The sequence below is a fragment of the Branchiostoma belcheri genome, unplaced genomic scaffold (assembly GCF_001625305.1).
Source record: "Branchiostoma belcheri isolate BF01 breed outbred unplaced genomic scaffold, Haploidv18h27 scaffold116, whole genome shotgun sequence".
NCBI lineage: Eukaryota > Metazoa > Chordata > Leptocardii > Amphioxiformes > Branchiostomatidae > Branchiostoma > Branchiostoma belcheri.
This window is the reverse complement of record NW_017802558.1, coordinates 774,869-786,682: the sequence shown is the minus strand read 5'-3', so window position 1 is coordinate 786,682 and position 11,814 is coordinate 774,869. Positions and strand designations below refer to the sequence as shown.

Below are 11,814 nucleotides of genomic sequence, written 5' to 3'. Positions count from 1 at the left end.
AAACAGATATTACTTGGTGTTTTAAACCTGCAGCTAGTCACTCTATTAATTAATAACAACAAGAAGCAAGTCTGTGCTCCATTTCTGACATACACAGTTTCAGGAGTGAAATTAATGTAGTCAGGCTCAAGTTTTGCTCCTAATCCTCTGCTTTTGTCTCTGAATTTGTTCTTGAGAATGTTTGAGAACCACAGAAACGAATTGGTGTGGCTCTAATATTTGGGAAAGATGGTTGCGAAGCGATCATCATTTATCACCACAAGTTGCCCCTCCCCACCTGTAGCAACATGATTGGGTCGATGAATGTAAGCTACCGTGCGGACGTGCTCTCCCTCAGCTGTAAACATCTCCACCCGGCTGTTCCGTGTATCAGCCACAATCACACGCCCCGAACTGTCCACACAGATTCCTGAGGGAAAATAAAGATTCCCTGTTCCACTGCCTTTGCTGCCAAAACTGGACAGGTAGACTCCGCTCTTGTCGTACTTTAAAACGCGAGAGTTTGACTGATCTGCGGCGAAGATGTTTCCATTTTGGTCCACGGTAACTGACTGTGGTAAGCTTCCTCCCTCTGATCCAAACCCGTGCACATTACACGTTGGCGACTCCTGGGTGTAAGTAGGACTAAACCATGCAACCTTTACGCGGCTACTTCCTGATACCCTCAGACTGAGTATGATTCTGTCAGAAAGTTTGTGCCAGGCAATCCCATGGATTATAATGTCCTTGCATGTGAACTTGGCCAGGACATGGCCCTCTTTGCTGTACTGTTGGATGGCGTTTTCGTAAGTGGAACGTCGGCTAGGGGAACCTCTGTACAAAACGACCCACAGGGTGTTGTTGTGGCCCGTGCACACGGCACGCGGTTTCATGTTTCCTGTGGAGAAACTGCGAAGCAAACGTCCCTTCATGCTGAAGACCTGGATTCTTTTCTTGCTCTTGTCAGCCACAAATATCTCGTTAGTCAAGGACACGGCCAGTCCTCCCACAATCGGGCGGTAGCCTTTTCTTCCAAAGGTGACACTGTCTTTCTTTTCTGTAGGCAATTCAGAGTAAAAAGAAAAATAGTAGTTAGTGTAGCACTACTTTTTTAGACTTAAACCTTGTAATTTATTGTGTGCGTGTAAGTGTGTGTGTGTGCACGTGTGTGCACGTGTGTGTGTGTGTGTGTGTGCGTGTGTGTGTGTGTCTGTGTGTGTGTGTGCTTCTGTGTGTGTGTGTTTGTGTGCTTCTGTGTGTGTGTGTGTGTGTGTGCTTCTGTGTGTGTGTGTGTGCTTCTGTGTGTCTGCATGCATGTGTGATTTATGTTTATACATCATAGATTGGCCAAACTTTGATTTTCGTTTATTTATTGTGTATGAGTTAATTTGTTTTCCCGTGATCCCACCCCTCACTCATTACTGGACCTCTGGAAAGAGCGGCATGTACAAGGCCGACAGGGCCATCCAGTTTAAATAAAGGTGAATGAATGAATGAATGAATGAATAGGTCCAGGTCCTGTGCCTTAACTACATGTACTTCTAACTGTTTACCTGTATCAAGTAAATGTTTTAGAGGCACAGAGTGCTACCAAAAGAAGAGAAATAAATATTTGCACCCACCTTCACAGTGGTACGTTGCTTCCAGGTACAAGTGCTTCCTTCTCTTTGGACACGGGTCACCAAACATGCCCTTTTCTACTTTCACGTCACACTTCTGTAACCCCTGACATCTTCTTATTACACGGGACCTTGGGCTTACAGCAGATGGACTGTCAGAAAATACAAGAATTCATTTAAAGTATATTAAAACTGTCAGTGATCAGGGCTCAAAATACTTGGTGCATGTGCACCTTAGTGCACCCAAAATTGGAGTTGTGCACCCAATTTTTTTCTGTGGGTGCACCAGTGCACCCAAATATTTTGGTACTAGGTATTTTTGAACATATCAAATGTATAATGGTATGCAGGATATTCTTGGCATCTAAATAATAAAATCTTTGTCGTAGTATTTGTTTAAGATTTTGAAGTTTGCTCCATTTTAGATTCAAGCTCAAAAGAGGAGCTGTAAGATCTGTAATTAGGCTTTGTTCTATATGGTGCACCCAAAAATTTCATTTTCATTCCTTCACATTGTCCTTTGGAATGTATTTTCATAGGCATTTTGCAACATATAGTATCGTTTTTCCAATATATTTTTTCAATTTACAATATATATTTGCTCGTTTTGCAGCTTTGTATGATTTACAGTATGGTCAAAACCTTTTTTTTTTTAAACGGACACATGTCATCCATATAAACAAATCAATATGGCCTGCTTACAAATGTAACATGGTGGCCCTACCTGGTGTTGACTTCTTGACACTTTTTACAAGGCTTAAACCGACGCCAGAGGTTACTACACCCACAGCGAGTATCTTTTTTCTTCCGTCCGTAGAAGGCATCATCGATCACAATCAGCTCATTTGCTGCACAAGATAGTTGCATGGTCTTCCTCTGACAGGCTGTTTCTGTATCAGTGACAGCATCTTACCTTTAGCCCACACCAATCTACTAGTAATTTGTTGGTTCGATATTTTTTTTTCAGGAAAAATAATAGGGAACAGTGTATAAAATAATGTAAAAAAAAACAGAATGATGAAAATTCTATGGCAAGTCCTCTCATCCTAGCCGGGAAATAGGAAACAACATTAGGCCACACCAATTTAATTTCTTGGTTAACGGATTTTTCTAGAGAAATAATGGAGCGGGCGGGCGAAAAAAAAATTAAAATAAAAACAGGCCTAGGCATCCTATTATGGCCCAAAATGGTACGATAGGAGCCATCAAGTCAACACACCAGGCTGGTTCAAAATTTAAACAATGAATTTTGAACTTTAAATGATACCATTACATTGAAAGATGGAATAACTGTAACAACTAGGATGAAAAGGACTGTTTTCGACTGTTCAGGGCAAAATATTGAGCATTTTTGCAGTTGATTCTGAATTTTGATTTTCATTTGCAAATCAGAAAAAAATGAAGCGGGCGAATCCGTTAACCAAGAAATTAAATTGGTGTGGCCTTACCTCTGCGCTTGCAGTTGGTAGTGGGTGGGTTGCTGTCATTGATACCCTTTAGGCTGGGTCGGTTGATACTCTCAGTGATGATAGTTATAGTTGACAAGGTGCTAGTCGATTCTGTTGCATTCAATGCACTCAAGTTGTTGACTTGTTGCATAGGACTGTCCTGGAAAAACAACAACAAGAAGAAAGTAAAATTAGAAAGTTTGAGGTAACATTAGCAAAGCAAATGTAAATGTTCACCTGCACATTGGCTTGGTCAAGCCCAACAAAAGTACTGCTCTGTTTTTTATTTATTTCTAACACATTCATTTAACAATTTGTGACCAGCCCCTCTGTCCTACTATGCAATTGCTACATCATGTAATCCAACACCGCAGGGTGTCCTCTACAACACAAGTTACCATAGTGACAGCCGCCTGGTCCAGGTCATTGACCTTATTTGTTTGAAATGGAAGAAGAAGAAACTGAGCAAAAACAGTATATTTTCTTTCTGCAAACTAGGTAAACATAACTAGAAAGGTAACATTTGCTTTGCAAATGTATGATGTTTACCTTCGCATATGGTCTGCTCTGTTAATTCTTACTCAAATACATTTACATTTATGGTGACAGGAGTCTAAATCCCTCCTACTATAAAATTACATTATGTAACCCAACACCAGTTACCATGGTGAGAGACGTCAACAAATCAGGTCAGTGTTTGGAACAAAAAAAGAAAGGAAACATAGCAAAAACAATGTTTTCTTTTGGTAAGTTGTAAACATGAGCCCAGATAAAGATGTTTTCTTTCGGTAAGTTGTAAACATGAGCCCAGATAAAGATGTTTTCTTTCGGTAAGTTGTAAACGTGAGCCCAGATAAAGATGTTTTCTTTCGGTAAGTTGTAAACGTGAGCCCAGATAAAGATGTTTTCTTTCGGTAAGTTGTAAACGTGAGCCCAGATAAAGATGTTGACCTTACCGCTTGCATGCCTTGGCTGTTTTCATACATCCCAATGATGACTCCTGATGTTATTGCTCCGACTAGTAGCATGACAACCACCAAAGTAGGGAATATTGTCGTACTTCCATTCACTGCAAAACAGCCTTTTTAAAAACAATTGTATTGTTTTCTCAAAAAATGGCAACAACAGATATCATTATGCATGGCACAGGCACAATAATCAAATAATACCTTGACCTTTGTCTTCCTAAGACTTATCAGCATACCAAATATCATCACAAGGCATAAAGGCATTCTGAAGTTATGCTGACTACAAAGTTGCAGAAACACACACAGACAGACACACACACAGACACACACAAAAACAATACCTCCATTTTTCATGGAGGTAAAAATAATAATTTGTAAACATAGTCATTGATATCACAGGAAATATTTGTTGAAAATGGAAACTAATTATTAAGTAACATAGAGGAAAACAAGTCATAATCTTCAAAACAACAAATGATGAATACAGTTATTCACTAGATACAAAAATGTAGTTTTAAACATCAACCAGATTCCAAGGCTTGTGTCACAGGTCTTTTAGTGTAATTCATGTATAGCCAGCTGCTGCCATGCTGTGTGCCTGGAGAAAAATTGTTTCTCATGTAATGATAGAATGATTATTACTCCGTGAAGGAGGTCAGGACCTCCAGACGGAGTGTTGTGAAGAGCCGTTTTTTCGCTGTTGTGCATATTGTACTGTTGTGGCGAGTATCTTTTGGGATTGTGGTTTGCACCTACTGCGATACCTTGTCAAATGAATAATATGTAGTAAATGAAAGATATTGTTATGAAAGCAGACTTTGTTCATCTCTTTAGATTATCGTGTTGTTGCTTTTATATAGCCTGTGTTTAGACTAGTTAGTCTGCAACTGTTTCCCCAAGGGGGCGGCAAACCTCTGGGCAGGTGGCCACCGGGAGCGCGATTTTTTAGTCAGGCTAGATTATTAGACCAGGGATTTAGCCATTTTTACTATACGTTGTTACCAGTTGTTAAGTGATCACACACTGTTTACATACACTATTACTGTTCTCAATCTGCAAAATATAAAACGTCACGGAGAATTGTCGCCTATGGACTTTATTTTTACCCTAGCAGTTTTATGATTTGATATTGGAGTAAATGCTTATTTTTGAAACATCCCTATAAGGTCGATGAGATGTTTTTGCCCAGTATCTGACCGGCGGTAGTAACACTCATGGTGCTGGCCGCAACTGTTGCTTGATTTTGGCCTGGCCAGTCGCACTTTTAAAACTAGAGGTCGGAGATCTCATGTCTTTGTCAGAGGTACATCGTTCTAGAGAAATTAACATGCATATTCTTCACCCTTTTTAATAATCAATTTGGTCTAAAGAACAAAAAAAACACCCTGAAACGGTTTGCCGCAGATTATACAGATGCGTCGTCACCCGTGTTAGCCCCCCCCTCCCACGTTCAAGAAATTCTTACTGTGTTGAAAGTGTCACGACAGCCGCAAAATATAATAAGAGAAGATGTTATAAAGGAAAGAATCAGAACAGGGTGACTACTGCTGTTTTGTTAATTTGTCTTTATGACAAATAGAAGACTTGTTTCTTGTGTTCTTTGTGTCCTAACATTTGTACTTCTACAGTTAGTATATTTCCAAATCTAGGCATCTCGTTTTTCGGCCCTTCGTGTTTTTATTGCGCGCTTGCCTTAAATTTAAGGTAATTAGATTTAAGGTCTCCAGTGGACGTCATCCATAGCAATTACTTGGTGTGGCCGTAGAAAATAACCTGACATACAGTACCGTTCGCGTTATAGTTAACCGGGTACCCCGTACTAACGAGTTATTTTTTCGTCAGAAAATGGTTAGAAAATCGTCAGTATTTGGTTAGATTTTCGTCAGAAAATGGTTAGAAAATTGTCAGAAATTATTTCTAACGCGTTACCGTTTGCGTTAATGTGATAGGGTCGGATTTCATGTTTGTTTTGCGCGCCGACAAGACAATAGCAATTTGCCACCTCCTGGGGCGTCCGCTAATGTGTTGCGATGTTGCCCCTTGAAAAATAACAGCACCAGAGGCAAGTGGACATGTGATTCGTAAAATAACTTTGTGGTTTATCCATGTGTCGACTGTGTGAAGCGAATTGTGCTATCTTTTAATGCTATTCTATAGTTATTTCTAGCGGAAAATTACGTTGTGTAATACAATGTATGTCAACAAAGTGTAGCAGTGGGCAGACGATGTCTTGTACATTTTGTACCAGCGGCGGCCTACCGCTCTCACAGGACGTCATGGGACGTGACGAAACAAGAAATATCTGCCGTAGAAGAAATACAAATCGGTAACTCATGCCTTAAATTCACGGCGGTTTTTGACACAAAAGAAAAATTATTATAATTTTTGTAAGGCGCGCGGCTTACTAGTACTAGCGGCTTTAATACTCACGGTAAAATGTACCGTCACTCCCGGCGCAAGGACTCGGTTCGCCAGCTGAGGACTTTCCACAACCATGATGATATCATAGTTAATAAAGGAATATATAATAGATCTATCATGTTGAAATGATGATTGTAAATATACATGGTTCTATTTAATAGCGGTAGTTTTGTTTCTTATTTTGAGGGGGGAAACTGTCAAAAATCAAGGGAACGCAAACTGGGATCGGCTCACTTCCGGGTGCATAATGCCAAAATTTCTCGACGATTATATAAAAATGACCACTCATTTGCCGCCTACGGTAGCGTGTACATGGTAGTGCGATCATATCGTGCCAAAGTCAGCGTCAAACGTCAGAAAATCCCCGTAAAAATATAGTTGCAAAACACATTTCCCGCGCACTCAGGGCCGGTCGCCCTGGCCGCTGCCGCCCTGTGTGCAGCATGCTCATTATAATATGCAAGTAGCTACGCTCTGATTGGTTCACCTTAGATGACCTGCGCTGTGATTGGCTAGAACGAAGCCCGTTGCATGCTGGGGCGCCCTTCCCCGCGCGAAATGATCTCGAGAGAGCCACATTTACGCTGGTTTCTACCTTATTTCTACGTCACTAATTAGCAACATCCTAGTGACGAAATGCGTACTCAAAAGAATTTTCGGGAAAAAAAATATATGTACATGTGGATTTGTGGTGCCTTTGGCGTAATTTTGTTGGTCACATACAACGTAATGTAACACGGAAGTGCATGGAGTGGGAGTCGCGGCACGGCTTTCCGTCCCACTCTAAACAAAACTCCAAGGACATAACAAAACTCCCCAAAACTGGTCAATAATTAGCCATAAAAATGTTGGTGAGCACGTGTAAATATGCTGCCTTTTTTCGAGTGTTATAGGAATTTTCCGCGATGTTTTTGCACATCCCTAACGTTACCTCACGCCCGCCGCCCGGCGGACCGGGGCATTTATAACTTCAGATCATCTACGAGGGGTGATCCAGAAGTTCTCGGCCTCTCCCAAAAAACGTGATGGCAGAAAAATTTTTCTTACACTATTTTTAACATAGTCTCCTCTAACTTCAATGCACTTGGTCCAGTGATGTTCCAGCTTTCCTTTCCCTTGTGGAAGAATATTTCGTCTGAAGCCCTTAAAAATGCCTAAACCACATCAATGACGTCATCATCACCATCAAAACGTTGACCACGTAAGTGGAACTTGAGTTTAGGAAACAGGTAGAAGGCCCACGGTGCTAGGTCAGGTGACTAGGAAGGGTGAGATAAGACTTCAAAGTCACATTCGTTTGCTGCTGCCACTGACCCCTGTGCCGTGTGGACAGGTGCATTGTCAGCACGTCAACTCGGAGCTTTTCTCCCCTTTTCTCTGTGATTGTTGCCCTCAAATGCCGCAATTCTGGTGCACAGTACACCCCATTGATGTTTTGACCCTTTTGCAGGTAGTCAATAATGATTACCCCCTCACTGTCCCAGAAAATAGAGGCAAAAACCCTTTCAACGGGTAAAACTCGCTTGGGATGCCGGGAACCCTTCTTCGTCAATTATTTGCTCTGATGTTTTGATTCGGGGTGAAAGTGGTGCACCCATGCCTCATCTTGGGTGACTAAATCGTTTGAGTAAGTTGCCTTCATGGACTGAATTCGTTCCTTGAAATGTCCAGCCTGTTTAACGTGTGATGTTCAGTCAACATTCTAGGCACCCATCATGCAGACAGCTTGCTCATCCCCAGGATGTCTGACAAAACATTGTGAACTGTACCACAAGTCAGGCCAAAGAACCTGCTACATGTTGGACAGTCTCACATCTGTCATTTACTACCATGTTATGGATGGCCTCAACTGGATTGTCCATGGTGCTGATTTGTGTCATCCTGACATATGTTCATCTTTTGTGCTCTCCTTGACGCCCTTAGAGCTAGCAACCCAGTTCTTTGTGGTTAAATAAGAAGGGGAGTCATCACCAAGTGACTTGATCATGTCTTTATGGATTTCCCTAAGAGACATAGCTTTTTATCGATACACTTGATCATAGCACACGCTTCTGGTGCGGCCATTTTGTGATTTGCCCTCACCCACCCCATTTTCACGGGGTGTCACGTGCTAATTAATGAATGTAAAAATTTGCATTTTTGTGTGCAGTGATGTAAGACGTCATAGTACACAGTTATACCAAAGAATACGCGTTTGACCTCTATTTTCTAGGTGAGGCCGAGAACGTTTGGATCACCCCTCGTAGGTTTGCTTATTCGGTGGTAAAATAAGTTAACAGAGAAAAACAGCAAAACAAAGTTGACAAACTATAGAAACGCTTACCTGGGCAACAGTGACAAAAGAAAATGTCGATCTAATTGAATTGCGCCGATGATCGTAAAACGTTTTAAACGTTACAATATAGTAAAATGCAGGCTAGATCAACGTTCCTTCCGCTGTTCCAGCGGTGTGTATCGGTAATTTCCCGCCCCGCATGAGGTAAATTAGTACTCCTCCCACGATTCCTGTGATGTTACCGCGCCTGCATATGAATGGAGAAGTCTGACGAAAAAGAAACGCGTTACTTTCGGAAAAGTAACGGAAAACTTTCGGAAAAGTAACCAGTTAATAACGGAAAACTAACGGGAAAAAAATGCGCTAGTAACGGCCGTTAGGGTAACTATAACGCGAACGGTACTGTATGTCCAACCTATCCTCCCCCTGCTGAAGTTATAGTACAATCCCTCAATGTAACGTCATTTGATCCCATCCCATTATGGGGTTCCCCGGCTATATCCAGCTGTCGGCTGTCTCCAAGCAGATGTAGGTGGGGGATTTCTAAACATAAAAGGTCCTATTACGGGCACATAACGACCTCCACGACTCTCACCTTTGAACTAAATCTTGGAGACCACCACAGTAACATGCCTAACAAATTTCATTAACTTCCATCCACACATACAAAAGTTACCCTGCTCACAAGAAAAATTAACAAAATGCCCCCTGTAGTCACAACGAAACCCCCCACGAAGCTCAGTAACAAACTTAACCTTGGTCCCGACAATAGTAAGCACCACACCAAGAATTATAGTCAACATTTTACAAATACTTGAGTTATCTTGCTAACAAGCCACAAACACAAAAGGTGCACTAACGTAACGCACGGACCCCCCACGAAGCCGAAACTTGTACTTGACTTCGGCCTCAACAGCGGTAATCTGCCTGCCAAAAATCATGGACGTCGAATCATGCCTTCCAGAGTTATATCGCAAAATTTGCAGTTCCCCACACTCCGGCGAGACAATTTCATAGTCCTTCTGACGAAGACAATAAGTAACAGGAACGGTAAGACGGTGGGGCCGTCTTTGTTACTAGTGACACGATCATGATAGTCCGATCTTTATGTGAATGCAATGATTCTGTGTAATTAAAATGACCTTCGAACTTGAAGCACAGTATCTTTACACGCCCTGGGAGCAGTAATGGATTTAGGTCTTTTTATGTTTTATGGTTGTGACGCGCCCTCATTGTATTAACCGTTGCCTAGCGTTGACGCTTGGGGTTGTTTTTGTTGCAATATATTAACAACTTCACGGAGGATTGTCGCCTATGGCTTCTTGTTCAGATTACAGTTACTACAGAATATGTGAACAACAAGCTAGGCTAGATCTTTACAGTGTCATAAGATTAAACAAAACAAATTTATGTTGGACCTACCTTTAAGTTTCTTCACGTTCAGTGGATTGCCAGGCTGGTGCACATCAGAGTCATTCCTAGTGTCTCCCGAGTCCTGTTCAATGTCTGCTCCGTACATTGGATTTGTATGAAGTTCCTTGGCACTGGGAGTATTGCGAAGCCTGTGTACATGTTGAGTGGTGTCAGGTCTAGAGTCATCTGAAGCCTGTTGGCGAACGTTTGTTGTTGCACTGAGATAGGCTTCATGATCAGACATGTTTGCAACAGCATAAGGTTCCATGTCACCATCATCAGTCACTGCTTGCATGACTTGGGGTCCGTCGTCAGTGTTTCCAACAGTGTCGGTATTTCCTTCATTTTCTGCTATCGGATCAGATATTACAGATTTTACTTCAGTGGCCTCTGGGGTGGGGACATCATCATCGTTATCATCTGCCGCATAGTAATCCTGATTTTCGCTAGTACGTTTAGATTCATCGCCAGCTACATACGTAGCCTCCAACCTGTCTTCTCCCTCACTACTGGGACAGTTTGGGCCGCATGTTGAGATTCTTGTTGGCTCTGCGGCATCTTCTGTGTACAGCACATCCTCATCAGAGCATAGAGTATCTTCATTTTGTCCTGGGCTTCTCCGCTCCTCTGGATCGTTTGTACGATATACCGGATTGTTCTCTCCTCTGATGGACTGGGACATTTTTAATTTGAATCTGTTGGCAATGTCAGAATGAGAACAAGATTTTATTTTTGGTATACAATATTGTAATTAGTGGTCTTGTGGTTAGGGGTGTTGATTCTGAAGGTTCTGGGTTCGAATCCTGGTGTTGTGTACTTGGTAAAGGTACTTTGCACCTACATGTATGTCCTCACTAGAATAAGTTGAAAATGACCTAGCTAGCTTCAGTTACGTTAGGGACGTCCTCTTGGATCCAATGTAAAACTGGAGTTTTCGTGTTTGAGGAGAGACATGCCTATATGTAGAGTGTTATACATTTTTTTTATTATGCAAATCTGCTTCTATCAAAGAAGTATTCAAATCTGTTTTTTTATACAGTGATTACTGTCCCATGAACTGTTTTAGATTGGCACCCATGCAAAATCTATGCATAAATCTCACTCACTCACTCACTCACTTACTCATTCACTCTCTCATTCACTCACTCACTCACTCACTCATTCACTCTCACTCACTCACTCACTCATTCACTTTCTCATTCACTCTCACTCACTCACTCACTTACTCATTCACTCTCTCATTGACACTCACTCACTCATTCACAGTCACTCACTCACTCACTCACTCACTGACTCAAGGCCGCATACTTGACCTCAGGGAGCATAGACCAAATGCAGACTAAAAACACATGATTTTGTTTATGATCTAAATACTGCATTACAAATTATCATACATTAATGTATATCATTATAAAAAACAGTTGGGAGAAAAGCAGGTCTGATCCAGGTCTGTATAAGGCAGACTAATTATGGGATTGAGAAGTTTTGATGTTATACATGTTTAATGTACAGTTGTACTTAAAAGAAAAAAGAAAGATTTAGTATAATATTTATGTATAGACACTCCATGGACACCCCCAGCCCAGCTTCAACCTTCCTTTGTCAGAACTAGAAGCTATATAGGACCTTGTTATCTCGTACAGCAGTGCAATAGATTATTAGGCCACACCAAGTAAATTTTATGGATGACG

At 41.5% G+C, this 11,814-nt stretch overlaps 1 protein-coding gene across 1 annotated transcript; it reads right to left on the bottom strand.

Annotated features, from left to right (window-relative positions):
• Nucleotides 1-212: 212 nt before the first annotated feature.
• LOC109462392 lies at nucleotides 213-10,805 on the bottom strand. The gene is made up of 6 exons (XM_019758931.1): nucleotides 10,133-10,805; nucleotides 4,003-4,127; nucleotides 3,047-3,206; nucleotides 2,323-2,446; nucleotides 1,602-1,750; nucleotides 213-1,036 (listed from the first exon to the last, which is right to left on the bottom strand). Exons 1-6 carry the CDS (start codon nucleotides 10,803-10,805, stop codon nucleotides 213-215), a joined length of 2,055 nt encoding a protein of 684 aa, XP_019614490.1.
• Nucleotides 10,806-11,814: the final 1,009 nt, after the last annotated feature.